Source organism: Patagioenas fasciata, unplaced genomic scaffold, assembly GCF_037038585.1.
Source record: "Patagioenas fasciata isolate bPatFas1 unplaced genomic scaffold, bPatFas1.hap1 Unplaced_1, whole genome shotgun sequence".
Taxonomy (NCBI): domain Eukaryota; kingdom Metazoa; phylum Chordata; class Aves; order Columbiformes; family Columbidae; genus Patagioenas; species Patagioenas fasciata.
Window position 1 is genome coordinate 3,752,583 of NW_027288510.1, and position 23,240 is coordinate 3,775,822.

Genomic DNA, 23,240 nt, shown 5'->3' on the forward strand with positions numbered 1-23,240 from the left:
GAGTTTGAAAAGGACCTCTGGAGATCACCCAGTCCACCTTCCCTGCTCAAAGCAGGCTCAGCTAGAGCAGGACTGTGACTGGTCAGGTGAAATATCTCCAAGATTACCTATGTCCAAGTGTGGAGACTCCACAGCCTCTCTGGGCAACCTGTGCGAGTGTTTTGAAACTGCCTCACTCACAACCAGCTCACCATGGAACCACAGGCTTGTTTTGACTTGAAAGTAGGTTGGATTTGGGACTCAGCAGGTGCATCCGTGGGTTTTCTGGATGATGGTGTGGTCTTCAGGCCAAGTGGTGGGGGAGAGGGTGTGGAAATAGTCCATCTTGCCTGTAGGCTGAAGATAGTGCCATGTGGGCTGTGGAAAGCCCTCAGGACCAAAGGGTCCCTCCCAGAGAAAGGGCCAACATCTCAGCCATGGGACAGCACAGAAATGTTCTCAAGCTTCGTGAGGACTTTGCCACGTTGCGATGGCTGAAGATTGGCCAGAGGAGTGGCTTAGTTCACGGTGAATAAGAGAGGGCATCTCTGGATCGAGGAGTTACAGGTACCTTCCTAGTGCCATCTTGCAGCCTCACAGCTTGTGTTTTGCCTTTGTGCAGGACTTTGAGCAGGATGCCTTTGGTTTCCAGCAGAAAGTAGAAGACATGGACCGTCGGCTGGGCACCATTTTCATCCAGGCTTTTGATGACGCCTCCAACTTGGACCACGCCTTCAAGGTTTGTTTATCGCTCCCTTGCTCTTCCCTAAAAGGGAAATCAGGGCACCCGGCTCGGTGAGAATCACGCTGAGGAGACCAGGCAGTGCTGGAGCCACAGGCACATGGGGCTGGTGTTTGCTGGTGGGACAGTGGGACTTGTAGCTTTTGGGCTGCTCTTGGTTTGGGATGCTCAGGCTGGTGGGTCCCTCACAAAGCTTTTGGATGCCAGGAGATATATTTGTGTCTCTCTCTGCAAGTTGGGGGAAATCATGCTTTTTCTAGGATTTCCTGGTGAGAATTGATATTGTTAGTATCAATTTGTTAATATTATTAATACATGGATCTGTTTCAGTTTTGGAAACAGGTTTTCTAGAAACAAAGCTGGTTTATTTATCAATTAATCTATCTTGCAGAAATAATAAATGGTATTTTTTTAAAAAAATCAATATAAGCATTTGTAGAAAAGACTTTAGCAAGTGACAGTGTTTATCTTTGTAAGTTTTTTGAAAAAAATAGAAAATCTTGAAGCATTTGAAGAACAACAGTTGGAATGTGGTCCAACCCCAGAGAAAGTCTGAGAGGCCCCGTAACAAAGGGAGCAAATTTCCTTTTTCCAAAGTGCCCGTCGGTGCGGACAGTATTGAAGCATCTGGGCTGGGGAGGAAGGTCCCAGCTGATCTCTCTGCAGGAGTCGGGGTTGTAAATTTTTCCCCTCTTCTTTTCCTGCGTGTTCACCCCAACAGCTGCTGGACATGTTCGGGAGCCTTTTGGAGCGACCGGTAGTCGCTGCAGATGCTGCTGGCAAATACTCCGTCCTCATCAGCATGTTCAGCAGGGCCCTGGGCCACGCCAGGCTGATCTACTCCCGGCACATCCAGGCAGAGCTGAAGCTCGGTAGGTAGAACGTGCTGAGTAAAATGGGTTTTACAGGGAGTTTGATTGAGATTAATTTGGGGGGGAAATGATTTATTTTTCTAAGGAACCCAAAACTTTACAAATTGCAGATGTTTTCAGCCTCTGTAGCTCCTAGTGGCAATGGAAATGCCTGGGAAAGCTCTGTTCTTAGTATTAAAGCAAATAATTGGTTAGGAGTAAAAATACCCTTTTTCAAATGTGTATGCATGATATGTGACTGGGAATGGAGACACATGCTGAGCTTTTCTCCCAGCGAGGCTGTGACAGGAGGTTTCTCTCCACATTTGTGTGCTGCCTCCAACACCCCATGGGACCTGCAAACCCACTCATGTGCTCCTCAGAATGAATTTATTTTGTTTCCCTTACAATGCTTAAAATGCGAAGTATGCGAGTGGGACTTTGTAACCAAGGGTTTAATCAGCCTTTTCCAAGTTTATTATTCCCCGTGACTGTTGGCACAGGGGGGAATGGGTGGATTTCTATCAGATTATGAGGATTCAAGTGTGTCATTTTGAACAATAACCTATTTACTTGCCTCAGAAAGATCATACTGGAACGAGACAAGTCCTGGACTGGAGAGAATCATGGAGAGAATCATTTGCTGTGAATTTGTGGTTATTGTTCTGTGGCTGTTAGATAAGGCGGACAGAAGTAACTCCTGGTCAGAAATCCCTATGTCAGTGTTTGTGAGGGGCGGGGAATGTGTCCCAGGCAAGGGACACCTCACATCAGCTCAGGTTTGGACATAGTCTGGGCTTCTCGTTCGATCTCAGCTCCTTATTCAAGATCCAGAGGCACTCGCCTTGGTCACAGACCTACATCAGTGTGGCAGATGTTGGATTTAAGGAAGGAAGCTGGGAAATCAGAGCAGTTTTCTGCAAATGAGGTTCTGTTGTTGCATCTTTGGGGTTACAAGTGCAGCGTTCAGTCAAATGCTGTTCCAATGTGCCCTCCCCAGGATTCCCCCCCTGTGCACAAGAACATGCCGCCGGTGGCTGGAGCGCTGCGCTGGGCGCAGGAGCTGCGAGCGCGAATCCAGGTGCCGTTTGATCACTTCAGGCACATCCCACATCTGTGCGTGTCTGTTCCAGCTAAGTTGCTTTATGACCACCTTGCTATCTTCTCTGTAATCAATCTGATTTTCTTTCTGTGGTGAACATTATCCCATGGTTATAGCTGAAATAATTCTTAGTCAAAGAGGTGTGAAGTGGTTGCACTGGTGCTTTTCAGCTTCCTTGTGATCATTATTTTTTTTAAGAAACTCATTAACTGGATTTGTTTTGAAGCGATTAAGAGGCACAGTGGGCTATTCAGCTTTCAGACATAGTTCCCGGGTTGCAATTGAAAGAGGTATCAGAACCTTTCCTGCTGCAATCCCACTCAGCATGTTCTCCAGGACCTCCTCAGCTGCAAGTCCTGGTTCTGGCATCATCCAAACTGTGAATAGCAGAGAAGTGCTGGGCTGGACTCAGCTGAGATGGGTCGATGGAGCTGGGTTTGCATGTTGGGGAGCAGACGAGCATTTTGTTGGGCAGAAGAAAACTTTCTCAGCGTTAAACAAAGGAGCCATCTCCCAAGATCAAGGAAAGAAACCAATGCTGGTATATTTATCACCCAAATGCTTGTTATAACGGATGGTGTCAGGGAAGTATGGCCTCATACTCACAGCTGGCACCACATGAGACAACATTTAAGAGCTCTGTAAGCAAGGCAGTGTTGGACTTATGACAACTGAGGATGTTCTAGGGACTGCACCTGGTAGCTCACAGGAATGGCTTCACGTGTGCTGGTCAGGATTCTGTGTAAATGGATCCACTTTTTTAATGTACTTGACCAAAATAACTTGACCGTCACTGTACCATGTTTGTAACCTTCTCTCACTGTATCTTGCCATTAAGTGTCTTTAAGTGCACAGTTATTCTGCAGCAGCAAAGACATTGGTGCAATGAAACAAACTCTTGGGCTGTTCCCAGCACAGAGCCCAAGTTATCATGTCTGATTTGAACCTAAATGGCAAATTTTTGTCCACCATGAAGGACCCAGATCTGCATTTCACACTGATTTTCTGTCCTCTGTTTAGAGTAGTTAATAACATGCTCTGCAACGGTGGTGACATGATGCTGTTGAAAGGGAAAAAGGATTAAAAAGGAGAAACAAAAGTGGTTTTGCTGGGATTTACTTGGATTTGCTCAGAGGACTTGTTTACTTCCAGCAGGTTTCTCAGCACTTGCCCAGCGGTGACTGCTCAGGCGCTCCTTTTTTCCAGCTTTTGGTTAAGTTAATTCAAGTTTTGTCAATATGTCCTCCAAAATCAACAACCATCTTGAGGAAAACTTGGATATTGTAGATGAAACAGTGGGGAAAAGACAGCATGATAAGAATTCCTCTGGCCTGCTGTTCCCTGGGCTGTACAGCCCTGGCAGCGTGGCCAGGGCTCTGCCTCCCGCACTCTGGGACACCTTTGCTCTTCGGTTTGAGGGGCATGAATTGGGCACCGCCAAGAGCTTCGTCTGCCGGGAGCCACACTCTGCTTCTTTCTGTGCCTCTTTGACCTCAGAAAGTGGTGGCTGGTGAGCAGAGGTTGCCCTGCTCTGTGCAAACACCGGAGCATTGAGTATGTTACGGAGACCAGTGTTCCTCCAGCAGCTCTGGGCCCTTGTTCTTCCCCCAGGACGTGGTTCTCATTTGCCAGTTGCCATGCAAACACCCGCAAAAGGGCGCACTGGGGCTTGGAGAGCTTTTGTGCAGTGAAATGGTTTTGGGCGATATGGTGGGGTTGGAATGTAAGATCCCCAGCCAGGCTCTGCCTGCAAGGTGGTGGGTGGTTTTGGGAAGGGGTAAATAGAGACTGCAGCCTCACAGGGCTAAATGTAACGCTGAGCTTGTCTGTTGTGCCACCAGCTGCTTGGACTCTGCTGAAGGAAGAAGGGTGATAGAGAAGTATGAAGAAATGATCCAGCTGCTCGACAGGTAAGTGGTGGCTCAGGCATGACTGTAACTATATGAAAAAAAGCCAAACCTTATAGAATCATAGAATTGTTTTGGTTGGAAGAGACCCTCATGTCCATCCATTAACACAACCCTGGCACTGCCCCGTGTCCCTGAGAACCTCGTCTCCACGTCTGTCCACCCCTCCAGGGATGATGACTCCACCACTGCCCTCGCAGCCTGTTCCAATGCCCGACAGCCCTTTGGGGAAGAAATGTTTCCTAATATCCAGTCTGAACCTCCCCTGGTGCAACTTGAGGCCATTTCCTTCTCCTTCTCTAAACCACCTTTCAGCACATTTGCAAGCCCAGGGCCTGAGAATGTCTCTTTCTAAGCCAGAAGGAATTTTGTGATGAGAGAGGAGGAGGAATCCTTTGCTACACACCACAGTCTTTCTGTGATATCTTGAAATGAGAAGTTTGCATGGGAGGGACAGGGGCTGTGCAGCCCAGCAGAAATGTTGGAACGAGATTCTTTTGGATGTAGGAGATGCTGTGGTAGAAAACCTGAGCTGACCAGAAGTCTCAATCCACTTGTGCCCATTCACAGTGTACTTACCGTGGCTGTAATGTGTGTATTCCACAAGTGGGAGTGGGATTCGTTGCACCTCCCTTAATATCTTAATGTTTGATGCTAAAACTGAACTGATTGCTCTGAGCTTTTGAATGTTTGTCCCCAAATTTGAATCCTCTGCTAAGAATGGTACTTGGGGGATCTTTGTTTTCCTGACTTGATGCTGTCACTGGTTTTCAGGTGTTTGTCTTTGAAGCCAAGATCTTTATGGAGGTGGTGTGGGTGGGTTTTAAATATTCCTTGATGTTCTTCAGCCCTCAGAAGTGGACTTGGCTTTTATTTGGTTATGTGTCTTGGTGTGCGGGCTTGGCAGCTACGTGGTGGATGTTTTAATTTGTTTGTTTGTTTTTCGGCAGGTATCAGGAGAAGCTCTATGCAGACTGGTCCCAGACAGTCTCTGAAAAATCACAGTACAACCTTACTCAACCGCTTATCCGGCGAGATCCAGAAACCAAACTGATCACAGTTAATTTTGATCCCCAGGTAAGAACTAGCTTTCCTGTCTGCTGGAGGGCACGTCTCCAAGCTGTGCCCCACCGTGCATGGCAAGTCTGGTGGGATCGCTACTAGATCTGTTCTGCTGAGGTCCCTGGAGCATCTGTTATGGGTGACATGAATTAACCATCCCCTTTGTGGGCTCTGTCTCCTGGTAAAATATCAGGATTACAGTTTAAGCAGCGCAGATTGTAATTAAAGCCAGAAAGTCTGTGAGTAGCCAGATGTTAACTGGTGTCAACATCTCCAGAGCAGGTTGGTTTGACGCTGGTGTGGGGAGCGTAGGAGCATCATCCTACAGACGTGGGTTCGTGTTATGTTTACCTGAAATCTGAGCTTCCTGAAAGGGTATAAAAATCCCAGGAAAGGTTTGTCTTGTTACTTCAGTGTTGTGGCTGTTGGATTTCCTTAATTGTGGTGCAGGAGGCTTCCAGTAGGTCTCTGTTCCCTAGGGCTGCCCTCTCCAGCACAGGGAGGCCTGACCATCCCCCTGCCCAAAGCAGAGGCAGGGTCCAAGCCAGCAGAGTGCAGAGGTGGATTCAAAGGTTCTGGGGCCTGATGAGAGCTGGGGCCTCTCAAATGTGAAATGCCATTTGCTGCGGAGGTGCTGAATCTCAGGGGCCTGGGAAAACATCAAACACTTCCCCCTTTCCCTGGGACTTGCTGCTGTTAGAGAAAAGTGTTGAGGTTCCAGAGCTCATTCCAGCTTGGCTCTCAGACAAAGGATTTGTCCAGCTCCTTGGAATCTCCTTGCTAAGGTGGGAAGCAAATGGCCCCAGGGGATGTTTTCCACCCTTCACCCTGGTGCCAGGGTTTGGAGCCTGTGACGTGCTGAGCATGTTCTCAGCTCCAGTCTCTGAGTGCTTCTGCGCTGCTCTCAGCTTTCCATACTGAGGACTGCCTCATGTCCTCAGGTGCCTGCTTAGCAGCCCCTTCATGCCCTTCAGAGCAGATAGGAGCACCTCATTTTGCCTAAAGGGAGGATGTATTTGCAACCCTTCAACATTAAAGAATCTTCCAGAGCTCACCTTCCATGGAGGAGAGGGAAAGAGGGTAAGACATCCTTGACACCATGGTGGGGATGTCTCAGACATTCCAGTGCATAAAAGGGAGGGGAGTTTGGTTCTATCTCACTTGGCCTCCTGCTCCCTCAATCCCCTGCTTTTCCCTTCCTCCCATCCCATCCTCTTCCATCCACCTCCTCAAACTGCTCCCTTCACCCTTCTGCGCTCCGTCTTTCTTTCCTCTTCTTGTCATTGTGGACATAGTCACTTTAGTATTGTAGATACTCCTCACCCCTGCCATTGCCCATACAATATACTGAATTTCTGTCACCCAGCCAAAATGTGCAGTTTCAGGAGCATTTTCCCTCTCACAAGCCACTAAACTGAGCAAAGATTTTTTTTTTTTGTCTTAGAAGTGATATATTGCGTTGGAAGACCTTGCTGCTCCGTTTGTTGCAGGGACTCACTTCTACTTGGGTTTATAGTTTAATAACCCACTCAATCCCGTTCCATCACAACTCAAAGATGCTTTTGGTTGTGCCTCCTCCTGCAGGCACAGTATTGCTGAAAGACTGTATTGATGAGGATAGCTGAGAAAACCAGAGATCATCATGGCTTTTAGAGGCTGCACAGGGTTTGCTGGCTGGGTAGTTAACAGAGCTAGATGTCTTTGATTGGGAAGCAAATCAGAGGCAAAGATCAATGGGAGGGAGATGGTCTGGACTAGGAGGTGTCCAGGCCCTTCTCAGAGCGTACTGCTTTGTGAATAAAACAGCAGGAACCCCCTAAGATCCCCAGAATTGACGGGAGGGTGTCTACCAGGTGAATGGGGAGGATTGTCTCACATTCAGCTCTCTGCCTTGTTTCTGCAGCTGGTGTCGGTGCTGAGGGAGCTGAGCTACCTGTCTGGCAGCCGCCTGGGAGCCATCCCACCCACGGCAGCAGAAATCTATTCCTCCAAGGAGTCATACCGGCAGCTGGCGGCCAGCTTGGAGCTGATGGTGAACAGATACAACAAGGTCCTGAAGACAGTCCTGGAGGTCGAATACCCTCTCATACAGGAGCAGCTGTGGGATATTAACTTGAAGCTGAAGAAGGCAGAAGAAACACTCAACTGGAAGATGGAGGGTGAGCTAGCTCTGTGTTAGGGCAAAAGAGGCCGTACAGGATTTCACAGAATCCCAGACTGGTGAGGGCTGAAGAGACCTCTGGAGATCTCCCAGTCCAACCGCCCTGCTCACGCAGGGTCACAGAGCAGATCACACAGGTGGGTCCAGGCGGGTTTCAATGTCTCAGAGAAGGAGACTCCACACCCGCTCTGGGCAGCCTGGGCCAGGCTCTGGCACCTCCCAGCAAACAAGTTTCTGCTCATGTTCAGATGGAGCCTCCTGTGTTTCAGTCTGTACCCGTTGCCCCTCACCCTGGTGCTGGGCACCACTGAACAGAGTCTGGTCCGTCCTCTGACAGCCACCCTGAGATATTGATCCCATTGATCAGATCCCTCTCAGCTTCTCTTCTCCAGCTCAACAGCCCCAGCTCTCTCAGCCTTTCCTCAGAAGAAAAATGCTCTAGACCCCTCAGCATCTTGGTAGCCACCGCTGGGCTCTCCCCAGTAATTCCTTGTCCTTCTTAAACTGGGGTGCCCAGAACTGGACACACCACTCAGATGGGGCCTCACGAGTGCAGAGCAGAGGGGGAGGATTCACCTCCCTCGACCTGCTGGCCACACTCCTACTCACGCAGCCCAGGTACCATCAACCTTCTTGGCCACAGGGCACATTGCTCATGGTTAACCTGCTCACTTGGGTCTCATCAGATTCCTCCCATGTCCCCAGCCTCCATCACCTGGTTCCCAGTGACAGTTCACAGCAGGGCAGGGGACTCTCCAGCAGAGCCAGCACTGGGGAGACAAAGGGCAGCCCCCAGCCTGCCTGCTCCTTCCCATCTCACCTTGATCTGCTTGGGCTGGGGACAGGATCCTGATCCCTTCAGCTTCCCTCTGGGCTTTTGGGGAAGAGAGGCTGCCCTGTAAGCAGTGATGCTGAGGAAACGGCAAGATTGGGGTTTGTGAGAGCTGGCAAGGCTGGGGTTGAAGAGTCTGCTCCCTGCCCGTGCCAGCCCAAGTGACCCACTGTGTGGTCATGTCCCTGTGTCCCCAAGGCACTGCTTTCTCCCTGAGTTGTGCAGGGACTGGGACCCCTTGGCCCAGCCATCTGGCTTGGGACAGACTTCTCCCGGTGGGGGCCAGGGCCACCTCGTTATCCTTTCCAGCCAGATGAAATACTGTGGTTAGTGGTGAGGTTTGTGCACCGTGACTTTGGGATGATTTAACCAGTGTTCTTGCTTGATCAGTTTGAACTGCAAAGCAGAATGGAGGAAGACAATTTGTTTCCTCTTGGTGAAAGCAAACTGCTCGCTGTTGGAATATATATTTCTGTCATCAGGCTTGTGGTATGAACAGGAACAAGTGTCCTCCCTTGGGAACTTGCAAAGCAGAATTCCTCATGCTGAAAAACTCTTTCTCCATTGCACAACAAAGATGAAGGGACTTTCCTGCAGATGAAGTTCCCTGAATCCAAATGCAGCCCTCGCTGGTACCTTGGGCTGTCACAGCCTGTGTTTGTGGGGCTGTGGGTCCCTGCTCTAGTGACAGTGGCAGGAACACTCAGCCTGTTGTCCTTGTTCTCTCTCTGGTAGCAGATTAAATCTGGGTACGGGAAAGGGGGAAGTGTCAGACGTCCCCACGGTGCTGGTGCTCCTGGCAGAAAACAGAGGCTGCAGCTGTACCATGGATTGTTGGGGTAGGAGGGAGCTAGAAGTGACTCTTTTGGTTGAGGTGGTAAGTCTCTTGTGTTAATGATGGGTGAGAAATACATGAAACCGTGGGGGAAAAGTCTTATGGAGAGTGCACAAGAGCTTGGCCATGCAGCTCTGAAAAAAAGTAGTCAATCATCTCATTTTTTACCAGGTGTCTGGGATCACATCTCCATGGTGATGGATGATGTCCATGACCTCGAGCAGAGGATACAGAAAGCCAAAAACAATGTTGAGGAGATCCAGACCATCGTGGGATCGTGGGCGTCGCCCATATTTGTGAGAAGAGATTGTAAAAGAGAATCGCTGCTGAGCCTGGAGGACTGTCAGGACCGCCTGGAACGGCGTTACAGCCTTGTCCGAGAGTCAGGGCAGAGGATTCATCTGCTGGTGAAGGTGAGGGGGGACCTTCTCCAGGGGTTTGTTGACTCTTCATAGGCTCTGGGTGTCTCTCCGCTCTGGTGAAAATGTCCAGAGCTGCTTCACCTTAAAATTAACTCCCTTAACTCATTTGAAAAACTTACCTGTTGTTGATGAAGGAATACTTTGATGGGTGAGCTGGTACAGCTGAGTGTGCGGGGCTGCTGACCAGGCACCGAGTTTGGAGCAGGAGTGGGAGCCGATGCAGCCCAGTCTGGCTCCCAGTCCTGGTTCTTGTGAAGCCACTAGAGGGGAGTCGTGCATCAGGCTTTGGGATCCTGCTCAGAGGAAAAACTCCTCCGAAATATTCACCTTAAAATGGAGAGGCAGCTGGCTGTGGCTGACCTTTCTGCTTTAGGCTTGTTGTTCCTCTGTGGGAGCAGGAGGTGACGCTGTCAGTCCAGGGAGAAGCTGAGTAACAAGAAAAAAGCTGCTGTCTGAACCCTGGGTTTTTTCCAGTGGCTTTGCCAGAGCTGAGAGTCCTCTTTGCAGAGCAGGAGAAAGCCCAAATCTCTGCGCCTCACCTGCCCTGAGGTTTTAGCGTGTCAGGGACAGCACCTTGGCTGGAAGGCAGATGGATTTTAGGTCCAGCCCACTCCTGAGGGTCACCATCTGGCCTTGGACTCTGGAGAGACTGGGCTGACCCTCTCTGGGACACTGAGCCCTTGTTGCTCACCTTACTTCACTGTCTGCACTCAGCCTTGGGCTTCTGACCCACTTCTGTAGCCTCTGAACCCACGGCGAGGATTTTACTATGCCCACGTTGTCCTGCTGCTACAGCTGTGACAGGCTCAACCACCTCCAGCTACACCCAAAAGATGGGAACACTTCCTAAATTGACCGGAGAGAACATGGGGCTGTGGCCAAGGCAGAAGGGCTGGCACCGCTGCTCTGGTGGCTCACAGGGCAGGACCAACTGCAAAGCAGCATGAAGGTCCTGGGGAGGGAAAGGCACCGTGGCCCAAAATAGGATGTCCCCATGCCTCTGTCCTGCTGTGCTGGTCAAACCTGGAGGAACAGCAGCAAAGGGGCCAAGAGCTGGTCTGCTGTGTTTCCCTTGGGTGTTCAGGTCTTCTTTTGAGCAGGTGAGTCTTGAGGCTGCTGAGAGAAGAGCACAGAGAGTTTGGGTACGTGCACCCACAAGCACAGGCAGGACAGTGAGATGCTGGCTTGCATTGCCCTTTTGCACCAGGATGAGGCCTCTGGAGTAAAGGTTCAGTAGAACACCAGTGACAAGGGGGCATTGTCAAATACAAGGGCATGGGACGGTGAAGAGGGGGTGGTGCTTTCAAATGGGCATTCCCATAGTGTTCAGTCCTGTGAAGTTCCCCTTTCTCTTGTGTCAGCAAAATGTGGAGGTGAGTCTGCAAGGCACCAGAGCCCTGGCTTGCTCTGTTAGCAGTTTAATCACTCAGCGTTGATGTGTAAAGTTGGGGAGCAGCAACTCTGGGTTGACTCAAGCCCAATTGGCAATGCCACTCTATCTTGAGGAGGCTGAGGCCAGACCTTCTTGCTCTCTGCAACTGTCTGAAAGGAGGTTGGAGCATGGAGGGGGTTGGTCTCTTCTCCCAAGTAGTAAGAGATAGGATGAGAGGAAGTGGCCTCAAGTTGCACCAAGGAAAGTTCAGATTGGATATTAGGAAAAAATAATTCACAGAGAGGATTGTGAAGCTTTGGAATAGGCTGCCCAGAGCAGTGGTGGAGTCACATCCCTGGAGGTGTTAACAAATGTACAGATGGGGTTCTTAGGGACATGGGTTAGTGGTGGAGTTAGGTTATGGTTGGATTCGATGATCTTGAGGGTCTCTTCCAACCAGAATGATTCTATGATCTCATGTGTGCCAAGCTGCCATGCCACTGGGAATGGCACCCTCTCCTGTGTCCCCAGAGATGAAATAGAGCCAGCTTTGAACCCCTGGCAGCAGACTGCAAGCTGGACCTTACGTTTTTTTTGAGCCCGTGCCTGTGTTGAGAGCCCCTGGCAGGCTTAGGAGAAAGAGCCCTCAGAGGGCATAGCAAGGCCGGAACAGGATCACGGCAGAGCCTGGGAGGTGCAGGGGATGGATACCCAGGCTGGTCTTGTGGGTGTGGAAGAGGAGACGCAAGAAGGATGGGGCCATTCTGTGGCCTAGAAAACCGTGAATTTCCTGACTGTGAACTTGCCTGGAGGTAAGGAACGCAATAAGCTGAGAAGGGAGGCTGTAAGCCAACCCTTTGTCTTCTGATCCCAATCTTTAACTATTTTCACTTGGTTTATTTAAAAACCCTTTTCTGAATTTTAAAGTTCTCTTGTTTTGAGATGACCATTTGTAGGGCAGAGGTGTAAGCAGTCCACTTGGAAGGACTCATCCACCCAAGGTAACATTATACAGGCCACAAGGACTGAGGCTTCATGCATTGGGATGAGCCTTTGGCCCAGGTCTGCAAAGCACCCTTGAGCCCTTTGGCCTCAGAGAAGAGGGAGGAGAAGGTTGCAGGGCTGCTAAGTCTCTCACGCACTCCATTTTTACCTTGTGATTATTTTGAGTTGCTTCAGATGACAAAGCAGCCCTTGACAGAAGGAGAAAATTGTGGCCATGCTACCAGCAGCAACATCCGTCTGTCTGGTTTCTCACCCCCCGCAGGGCTGGTACCTGTGTGCTCATTGCCATGAGTCCTCAGCTGTGGGCAGCTCTTGTAGGACAGACTCAGCCCCGCTGTATTTCAAAGTGTCGTCTTTTTCTTCCAGGAAAACCAGAGCCTCTTACTTGCAGACCCAGCATCTGACATCTGGAAGGCCTATGTGGATTACGTGGATGAGATAGTTCTGGATGGATTCTTCACTGCCATTGAGTGCTCACTCAAGTACCTCCTCGAAAACACAGGTAACTGCTGGTTCCTCAGCTCTGGCCGTGATACCATCTTCAGTCTCACCAAAAGGAAGTTTCTGTTTTGTGCTTTGACTTGTGGTGGTCTTTCTACTCTGCCTCTTGCATTGTCTACAGCAAGTGCTGGAGGAGCCTCCAGACTCAGAGGGTAACTCTGTCCCCTGGTCACTGGAGCAAAGCCTTGCTCAAGGGAAGGGACAGAGATGACTGTGCACCATTTGCTGGGATTTGTGAACAGACAAAATTGAGGCATCATTCCAAGTCTGTTCTTGGGCATCAGCCATCTCCTGACCTCCCATGCACAAAGCATCAAGGTGACACAACCTTTCGTTTGTGGAGAGTCTCAAGAGTTGGTTCTGTGGATGAAAGACATGAAAGAAAAACCTCCATCACTGAGGAGTGAGGAGAGGGGTCACCAAAGCAGAGCTCCTGCCTAAGGCTGCCACGGAGGGTCACTCTGCTGAGAGCAGCTGTGTCCAGCTAAAGCACATCTTCAGAACGCTTCCCTCCTGGATGTGGAGGCACACTGAGCTGGAGAATTGCATCCAGTTCCTCACCATCTTGTTAAAAACAAGCACATAATTTCACATTTGTGGAACCAGTTGGTGTTTTATTTTTTCATGCCTTTCTCCACTAAATTAAAGAGCCTCTTGGTTCCTGTTGTTTTTCTCCTCTTTAAGTACTTATGCGCTGTAATTGTTCAGCTCTCAGACTCCCTTTTGATTAGCTGAAGAGCCTGGTCTCTTTAAGGCTTCCCTCCACAGCATTTTTCCGGTCCTTAAATCACTTGTGTCTCATCTGTTCTCCAGTATCTCCTGTGGGTACCAGAACACCAGCTGGTTTGGCAGCCTCCCCTCTGCGTTGTATGCAGACACAATGTCACTGGACCCAGCGAGTGGGTGTCCCACCTGCCTGGTGTCCCTGTGGGGCATGTGTGTGTCTTGTGGTGGGATGTTAGTGGTGGCTCTAGATCACTTTTCTCCCCTTCAAAAATAACCTGGCACCTCTGTTCTTCCCTACCAGATCCCAAGGCAGGGCTTCCTCCCCTGTTTGAGGTGCAGCTGGATTTGGTGATCCCAGATTTGATATTTCAACCCTCCTTGGACCCTGGCACAAACGATGGCTTCTACGACGTGGTGGAAGGTCTTCTCAACGACATCTACCGGATCTCATCGCTGGTGCCCAGGCTGGCTGAGCACAGCGGCTTCCTCCACTACCAGGTCCGTGGCTGTGGAGCTCCCTCACGCTGTGTGGCAGTGAGGAGGTGCCACGCTGCCCCCGCATCACTGCGAGCTCCTCTCCTCTTCTGTCCAGGCTGACACGGAGGACATGGCTGACCTGGCCGACATGCGCCATGAGCTGATGGGGCGTGTGCAGGCCGTGATGGCGGCCTGCTGTGATTACCGCAGTGCCTTCGACCACTACTCCTACCTGTACGGGGAGGACAGAAAGGAGTTCTTCCGCCAGTTCCTCCTCTACGGGCACATTCTCACTGCGGCAGAAATCGAGGCCCATGCAGAGAACGGGGTCCCTGAGTCACCTCCCACGCTGCAGCAGTTCCGAGAGCAGATTGACTCCTACGAGAAGATCTATGAGGAGGTGAATCGCATCGAGCCCATCAGCATTTTCCAGAGTTGGATGAAAGTTGATGCTCGGCCTTTCAAAGCGTCTCTGCTGAATGTGATTAAACGGTGGAGCTTGGTGTTCAAGCAGCATCTCATGGACCACGTCATGCACAGGTAGGAACCGTTCTACCTCTTCTTCCCAGAACCAAAGTGGGTTTCTCTTGCGTTGGCTGGGCTTTATCATTTCACACTGATAAGCAAAAGGCTAATACAGGAGCAAGAGGAGGGGGCACACACCCCCTGCCAGCTCCATCGCATCTCTGCTAACTTTCATCCCCTCGTCTCTGCTGGGAGCAGCTGGTCCAGCTGAGTGTGTAAAGTGCAAACAGTTCCACGAACTCGGTACCATCGACATCCTGCGAGCTGATGCTCCTACGACCTACTGTGTGGTGTTGGACAGGATGTCTATTTGTCTGTTCATCCTGGTCCAACTAATCTAATCTCTTCTAGGGCTCTATGCTTATTTTGTTGAATTTGCCATCAGTAAAGCTGCATTAATGCCATGAGATACTTGCTCCGTTTCTAAATGCAGTGCTCTTTTGAGTGCACTCTTTGTAAAAAAAGTAATTTGGGTTGCCTGGCATGAGCAGTCATGGGGAGGCAGTTTCAAGGTTACAAAAAGGAGGAGCTTTGGATGTAAGTTTTGCATTAACATGTGTTCCCTGCTCTGAATAGCTGCTCAGCCGCCTGGTCTCTGCAGGATGATGTGTTAGGTGATTTATTTGAGCAGTAGCAGCTGAAGGATGCCACAGGGCTTGGATGCTTACGAAGAAATATTTACAGACATATGTACTAGTGAAGGCTGCTGCGTGTGGTGGCTGCTGTGATCTCTTGTGTTCTTTTCAGCACGATAATTCCTGTGCAAAGAGGTTTTTGCATAGGTTAGAACAGGCATTTAGGAGTTCTTATTAAGAGCTCCTGACTCAGCAGTTTAGTCTTTAATAGGTGAAGTGTTTAGGGCTATGTTTTGGTCCAGCAGCATCCACAGAATTTAAACGGGCACTTCAAAAGTAAGCGTTTTGAGAAGGGAAGAATGGAAAGGACCAAAGATCCAGGAGCCCATCAAGCTCTGCTAACAGTGTCCAGCAGCTGGTGAGATCAAGAAGCAGGTAGGGAAACTTCCCCCAAATAGTCTCCTTGTCTCTAACCATTCATACCTGAGGACTTTGAGAGTCATGGGTTGTACCTTTGTATCTAAAGACCTGGATGGATTTTTTTTTTCTCCCACAAATGTTCGGTTGCTTTTCTGAACCGCTGTGAATTTTTAACATCTGCATCCTTCTGCAGCAGAGACTTACCCTCTGAAATAAGGCAGCGTGCGAAGAAGAATCCCTGTTTGTTGTAGCTTTACAACCTACCAGGTTCATTTGTTGAATTCTTGTATTGGAAGAGATGACATGAAAACTGTCCTTTCAAATTCACTCTCTTCAGACCACAGACCCGAGCTCACAGGTCTCCCTTATAGAATCATAGGATAGAGTCATAGAATCTGTTTGGTTGGAAGAGACCATCAAGATCACAGAGTCCAACCATAACCTAACTCTGGCACTACCCCATGTCCCTGAGAACCTCATCTATATGTCTATCCAACCCCTCCAGGGATGGTGACTCCACCACTGCCCAGGGCAGCCTGTTCCAAGGCCCGACAGCCATTTCTGTGAATAATTTTTTTCCTAATACCCAATCTGAACCTCCCCTGGAGAAATTTGAGGCCATTTTATCTTATCACTTGCTACCTGAGAGAAGAGACCAACCCCCTCCATGCTCCAACCTCCTTTCAGACAGTTGCAGAGATCAGGTCTCCCCTCATCTCCTGTTCTCCAGGCTGAACAGCCCCAGCTCCCTCAGCTGCTCCTCGTAAGACTTGTGCTCCTCAAATGCCTTTTCTCCAACCTGTGAAGTCCCAACCCATTTATCCGTTCCTCACAGGAAGCTGTACCACATCTATGGATCCCTGTGAGCATGAACTGTGGTTCTGATGCCCTCAGCATGTTGCCATGTGATGGGCAGAGTTAGCCAGGCCTTTCCCTCTCCGTGCCAGTCCAGCTGCCTGGATGATTCCGGTAGGAACTGCTCTCATTTGGTGCTTTCCTGTTTTGTGTTCTACAGCTTGTCTGACCTGGACGAGTTCATAAAAACTGCTGACAAAGGTTTGAGCAAAAAGGTTGAAAAAGGCGATTATGATGGTTTGGTGGAGATCATGGGGCATCTCCTGGCCGTTAAGGAAAGGCACAGCGTCACCGATGCCATGTTCGAGCCCCTGAAGCAAACCGTCGAACTGCTGAAGACGTATGAGCAAGAGCTGCCGGAGGAAGTCTATAAGCAACTGGAGGTGGGTGAAAAGCTGCGGTGGACACGGCGGTTTGCCAAGTAGCCAGCGTCAAAGAGTATGAGCTTAAGAGCATTGCAGGAATATTTAAAGCCCCACTCCCTGTCATTAGAGGGCCTCAGTGGATAGTATTTTACTATTGTGGGATGTGCCTTAATAGCTCTAAATTTTGGAGTTATATTGAGATTTTTCTTTTAAAGCAGAGATTAAGCCTTTTGTTATGTATGAAAAACATAGAATTGCCTGCTCCAACTCTCAGCGATTACTCTTGAAAAAAATTAATGCATTTTCAAATACATCTGTTAATTAGTTTGAATTATAATGATTTTTAAATAAGCCAGTTCTTGGCAACTGTGGAGATGGGAAGGATAATGTTGGCAGAGGAGTCGCCTTCTCATAGGACTTCAGTCCTCCACTAGGTCTATAACACCCAATCTGCTTGACCCAAAGGACATCACTGGGAGCACGTTATGAAAGTATTTCAGCACCTTTCCACATCTGGCCCTGATGAATCAATTTTTCTTTGGGGAATTCTTCTCATTTCTGGACAGGGGACCATGAGGTGAAGGCTGGAAAAGCCTGTGGGATGCCCAGCCAGCCTTGGGGAACTGGCAGCAGTCACCATGTTACGGTGGAGGAGCGTGTGGCTGCATACTGATGGATACCCCTTAGTCACGGGGCGTTGTGTGCAGAGGGCTCTGTGTAGGACACCAGGTTTAAGGCAGAGCTTTTTGGGGAGAAGTTCCTCCCTCTGCTGCAGGCTTGGATGGGACCTGAGCGGGGTTTAGCAATCCCCCAGTTTTCTGCTGGTGCAGCCGTGATCCACGGATGGTTGTATCACCAAATCTGACACGGGTAAGGGTCCTAAAGATAACTGGATTCCTACAGACACCCTGAAAAACAGAAGAGCTGCATTAAATGAATGTTTTGGCTGCTACAGCAGCTTCAGTTCAGCATAAAAAATGGTGCTATGGGGAACCCAGCTCTGCTGATTCCTCTGCCCAAGAGCTGCTTGCTTGGTGCCTGTTTGTGCGTGTAGATTTGAACAACTGATTTATTTTTCTGACAGAAGAAATGAGGTATGCAGGGCAGCCATTCAGATGGAGGAGATAACAAAACAGTTTCGTTCTTTCTGGCAAGTGACAGCAACACATAGTTGAATAATTCATTCACTGCTGTACACAGTAGGAAAACCAAAGTAAGTTCCTCCAGGTACCGCTCCCTCCATGGCCATGAAGATGGATGGGCTGGAGCTGATAGTTTGTATGAGAAGGACAAGGAAGCAGCTCCATGTGTGCCCTGCTATGGTCATGGATAGTGATTTCTACAGAGACTGGAACATGAAGTGCCAGAAAGAGACCCCTCAGGAGGGACTGGCCCTGCTCTGGCCGCCTCTGCTGCCTCCAGGTTATTTCGCTTCTTTGCATAGTGTTGGTGCATCTCCATTAGTCTTCTCAACTATGTGCACTGGGATGAAAAGAAGCCCAAAGTCTTTCCTGTAGGCTGGCACAGTACCTGGGGAAGTGGGAGAGCAAAGCTGTGGGACTTGAGGACAGCAGAGCCCTGGCTGGTGTCACTGTCTGGGGTGAGGATTTGGCTCGAGAAGTCTAGTGAGAAGAGAAGAAATCAAATCTCTTTCTAAATAAAATCCCAGGTGCAAAGGGTGGATTGTTAGCAGTGCTGTGCACCAGCAGCTTGGATGCAGTCCTGAGAAAGAAACTGTCTTATTTAGTACTAATATTATACAGGCAGGCTGGAGGGATTTGCCCCAGAAAGCTCTGTAGAAGTCCTTCTGGCATAATATCTTCTGCTCTAAGAGCTGGCTGGAAATTTCCCAGGCTCTGTTTCTTAATTAGCTCTGGGAAGCCGGACGATCTGATGAACTTGCATCCTCAGCCCACCCTCCTGCCTCCAGCCAGCTCTGGGTCCCGCTGGGCTCGGTGTCAGGAGAACTGTGCTCTCTCAACCACCGAGCCATCCTGGGAGCCCAGGATCTGGTCTGGGACCCTTCTTCTGAAGTTATTTAACATGTTTTTGCAATCAGAGCAGTCAGTTTTAGAGTCTCAGTCTTCATTCGTCTTCAAAATTGTGGATAACTGATAAGTTTTATCCCAAATTGTGTTTAGCTTTTGCATCACAACAAAACTTCCTTGCAGTTTTAGGCATGGAATCTGTTGCTTTTCCTGTTCTGTGATTGTCCATAAACAGATCAGTCACATCTTATATCAAATAGCAAATACTGCCTACCGTCATTTAAATTTTGCTTGCAGGAGCTGCCAGAAAAATGGAACAATATAAAGAAGCTGGCGATAGCTGTGAAGCAGCATGTGGCTCCTCTGCAGGCGAACGAAATGACAGTTGTGCGCAAGAGCTGTGCGGCGTTTGATGTTGAGCAACACAGATTCAGAGAGCGATTTCGGAAAGAAGCACCATTCAGGTACAGTGAAATTATAACATCAGAGAAGCCCTGAGGAAGAAAAGCTTCATGGGATCATCTCGGAGTGTCCTGAGGATGTGTTCTCGAACCCTTGCATACATTTCCTACCTGCTCACGGTGTTGTATCTGTTATGCCCTGGGTGTTTTGTCCCTGCAAACACTGTAAGGTGTTAGCAAGAGATTCAATCTGGATGCTGAGTGCACAATATTGCTTAAAGGGGTTGTCAGCAGTGCCATGTGGCTGCACCATCAACGGGTACTATAGATGTATCATGTCTGCTTTGTGTCTCAGAGGCACCATTTGTTTTATGTTTTCTTTAGAAGTTGTTACAATATCACTTATGAAGAATAAACGTTTCTTTCTAGGTTTGACCCCAAAAAGCCTTATCAACTGCTGGATACAAAGCACATTGAGATTAAACAAATGGAGTCAGCCATGACCTCGATTTATGAATCAGCTGGTCTGTTTGAAGTCATAGTGCCAGACTATAAACAACTGAAGCAGTGCCGAAAGGAGCTGTGTCTTCTCAAAGAGCTCTGGGATATGATCTCCCTTGTGGGCACTTGCCTTGATGACTGGCAGACCACCAAATGGGCGGATATTAACGTGGAAAACATGGATCTGGAGTGTAAAAAGTTTGCAAGAGAGATTCGGAATTTGGATAAGGAGGTGAGGGCGTGGGATGCTTTCACTGGGCTGGACAGCAAGGTGAAGAACATGCTGACGGCCCTGAAAGCTGTGGCAGAACTTCAAAATCCCGCCATTAGGGAAAGGCACTGGAATCAGCTGATGCAGGTGACGGGTGTGAGGTTTGTGATGGACTCGGACACCGCGCTGGCTGACCTCCTGAAGCTCAACCTCCATAACTTTGAGGATGAGGTTGGTGGCATTGTGGACAAAGCGGTACGAGAAATGAGTATGGAGAAAGTCCTGAAGGAGCTAAAAATGACTTGGAGCACCATGGAGTTTCAGTATGAGCCTCACCCCCGGACGAACATCCCGTTGCTGAAGTCAGACGAGGAACTCATAGAAACTTTAGAAGACAACCAGGTGCAGCTGCAGAATTTAATGACATCCAAATGTATTGCTTTCTTCTTGGAGGAAGTGTCCATATGGCAGAGGAAGCTGTCCACAACAGATTCCGTCATTTCTCTCTGGTTCGAAGTGCAGCGTACGTGGTCTCACTTGGAGAGCATATTCATAGGCTCAGAAGATATACGGGCACAGCTTCCTAAGGTATGAAATCCCAAATCCTATTTTTCCTGTGTGGAAAGCGTTGAAGAAGAGCCTCCATTACACAGAAGAAGGTTGTCTATATTGCCGTGTTCCCCCAAGCAGGACTGTTCTCTTGCTGCATTGCTTTCTTGGAGGCTCCCTTAATGCTACAGCAGTTTCCCCAGTGTTGCCCCAGGATGTTTTTGTACTGTTGGTTGTGCCTGAACCCTGCTGAGAAACTGTTTTTCCTCCCCTCCACCATTGCACAGCAGATGCAGAGTTCCTGGAGGCTGAGCAGGAGGCTGCTGGCTTCCTTCAGTGATACAGGCATGTTCCCTCTTTCCTTGGAGGGGAGAAGACGGAGATAATTACTCAGATGGTGCAAATTGTCAAATCAGAGCTGGACCAGGCAGCTTTGCAGTATCCGCTTCCCTGCCTCCAGTGCTGGTGCAGCAGGAGAGCAGCTCTTCTCCCACTTCAGCTTCAGAAAATTGAGCAGAGTTGTCATTGATGCCCTCCTCAGGGTTGTGACCTCCTCAGGGCTGTCTTTGAGTCCAGCTTCCAGTCTTATTCCCTATTCTCTTGATTATTTAGAAAATCTTCCAAGCTTGTTCCTGGCCCCGCTGGACCACTCGCAGCCCTGTGGAGGAACCTGCCTTTCACTCACGAGTGACCCACAGTTGGCTGTGTGACCCCCGTCCCTGTTCACGAGCAGCATCGCTGACAGCACCACTGTGGGACGAACACCCACGAGGGGATGTGCGCAGCCCATTGACCCCTGGACAACACACTGTTCTGTCTCCAACCCTGCACTCTGCTCTGCTTGGACTGTTCCTCCATCTGCTTCAGAGAGCACGCTGTGCTGAGTGTCCTGGGGGCAGTTTTTGGCCCCTCACACCAAGAAAGCCCTTGTGGTGCTGGAGCAAGTTGAGAGAAGGGAATGGAGCTGGTGAGGGGCTGGAGCACAAGTGTGATGGGAGCGGCTGAGGGACCTGGGGGTTCAGCTGGAGAACAGGAGCTGAGGGGAGACCTTCTGATCTCTGAACTGCCTGAAAGGAGCTTGGAGCCAGGGGGGTCGGGCTCTGCTCCCCAGGAACAAGCGCCAGGAGCAGAGGAAATGGCCTCAAGTTGCGCCAGGGGAGGCTGAGGTTGGATCTGGGGAACAATTTCTTCCCCAAAGGGCTGTGGGGCATTGGAACAGGCTGCCCAGGGCAGTGCTGGAGTCACCATCCCTGGAAGATGTATAGATGAGGAACATGGTTTAGTACTAGATTTAGGTTATGGTTGGACTCAGTGATCTCAATGGTCTCCTCCAGCTAAATGATTCTATGATTCTGGGCACACCTCGCTCACTGGGCAATATATACAGGTGCTGATAACCAGTGCCCTGAGGCTGTACCATGTGCCAGCAAGCTCTTAATATCCAGGAGCTATCTAATGTCATGTATGAAATTGCATCATGATTTACATTTGCATCCTGCTGGGCAGCTGTCTGCATCTCAGTAGCTGTCTGGCAGTGGTATGAACCATAGAACCATAGGATGTCCTGACTTGGAAGGACCCATCAGGATTGTCAAGTCCAACTCCTGTCCCTGCACAGGACAGCCCACAGTTCACCCCATGTGTCTGAGGACGTTGCCCAGTCTCTCCTTGAACACTGTCAGGTTGGGGCTGTGACCCCTCCCTGGGAGCCTGTTCAGTGTCCAGCACCTCTGGGTGCAGAACCTTTTCCTCATGTCCCACTGCCCTCCCTGGCACATCTTCTGCCATTCCCTGGGTTCTGTCACTGTCACAGAGAAGAGCTCAGCCCTGCCCCTCCTGCTCCTGCTGAGGAACCTGCAGCCCCATGAGCTCTGCCCTCAGTCTCCTCTGCTCCAGCTGAGCAAACCCAGGGACTTCAGCCGCTCCTCATACGGTTTCCCCTCCGAACCCTTCACCAAGTTCATGTCCCTCCTCTGGGCACCCTCCAGTAGCTTTATCTCCTTTTCTCCTGTGTCCCCAGCCCTGCACACAGTGAATGCTCCAGGTGAGGCCGCCCCAGCACAGAGCAGAGCGGGACAATCCCCTCCCTGCCCGGCTGGCCGTGCTGTGCTGGATGCACCAGGACACGGGGCCCTCTTGGCTCCAGGGACACAGGTGGCTCAGTCAGCAGCTTCTCTTCCGTAAAAGAAAGACTGAAGCTCAAAGTCTCTGTAGCTGAGCACCCTCAGGATGCATCCAGGGCTGGGGGGATGTGCTGACAGGCTGTGGGATGCTCACCTGGAGCTGGATCTGTGGCGTGAGTGTAGGGAGGGCTCAACCTTCCAGATGGAGCCTTGCTCCTGGGGCTGAACACAGGGTAGCGTGGAAGTGTTACCTGGACTGCTTGGAACACTTGTTCAGTGTCCCGCCTCACTTAGGAGGCCTGACCTGGGAAGAAGGGAGGAGCAGAGATGTTTTGAACATAGCTTGCTTTATTCTTCAGTGTTTAGCTCCAGAAATTCAGAGTCCCTGTTAGATATGGAGCATAATTGTTGATGTGGGCCTCCGGTGCTGACGTGGGGTTTCCATACCCTCATTGAAGGCAAGGAAGGGCTCTCCTCTACAAGAGTCATCATACCCGTTTTGTGGATGGGTGTTGGGATTCCTGTGCTGTAGCAGGAGGGGAGGAGTGCACTCACATGAGGCTGGGAGCCTTTCCACGGTGTGGGAGCATCTCCTGCTGCTGCAGCCAGGGAAACTTGGTACTTCACCTGGACATGGGAGAGAGAGATTTATGAGGTTTTCCAAGGGGAATTAAATCCCATGAAAATGGTTGGTCCTAGACATTGCCTCCTGCATGGAGCACTTTATCCACAACCCCTTTGGGATACAGTGAC

The 23,240-nt window shown here is 49.8% G+C and overlaps 2 protein-coding genes across 2 annotated transcripts in view; both read left to right on the plus strand.

Annotated features, from left to right (window-relative positions):
* LOC139826716 (procollagen galactosyltransferase 2-like) overlaps nt 1-23,240 on the plus strand; it is a 119,503-nt gene that overhangs the window by 24,460 nt on the left and 71,803 nt on the right.
* LOC139826715 (dynein axonemal heavy chain 9-like) overlaps nt 2,581-23,240 on the plus strand; it is a 59,679-nt gene continuing 39,019 nt past the window's right edge. The window contains exons 1-11 of the mRNA XM_071803119.1: nt 2,581-2,688; nt 4,516-4,584; nt 5,532-5,658; nt 7,547-7,802; nt 9,643-9,884; nt 12,637-12,772; nt 13,799-13,995; nt 14,090-14,514; nt 16,510-16,732; nt 19,000-19,166; nt 19,533-20,403. Of these exons, the coding sequence (XP_071659220.1) occupies nt 2,597-2,688; nt 4,516-4,584; nt 5,532-5,658; nt 7,547-7,802; nt 9,643-9,884; nt 12,637-12,772; nt 13,799-13,995; nt 14,090-14,514; nt 16,510-16,732; nt 19,000-19,166; nt 19,533-20,403 (2,805 nt within the window). The 5' untranslated portion in view covers nt 2,581-2,596. The remainder of the gene's footprint in view (nt 2,689-4,515; nt 4,585-5,531; nt 5,659-7,546; nt 7,803-9,642; nt 9,885-12,636; nt 12,773-13,798; nt 13,996-14,089; nt 14,515-16,509; nt 16,733-18,999; nt 19,167-19,532; nt 20,404-23,240) is intronic.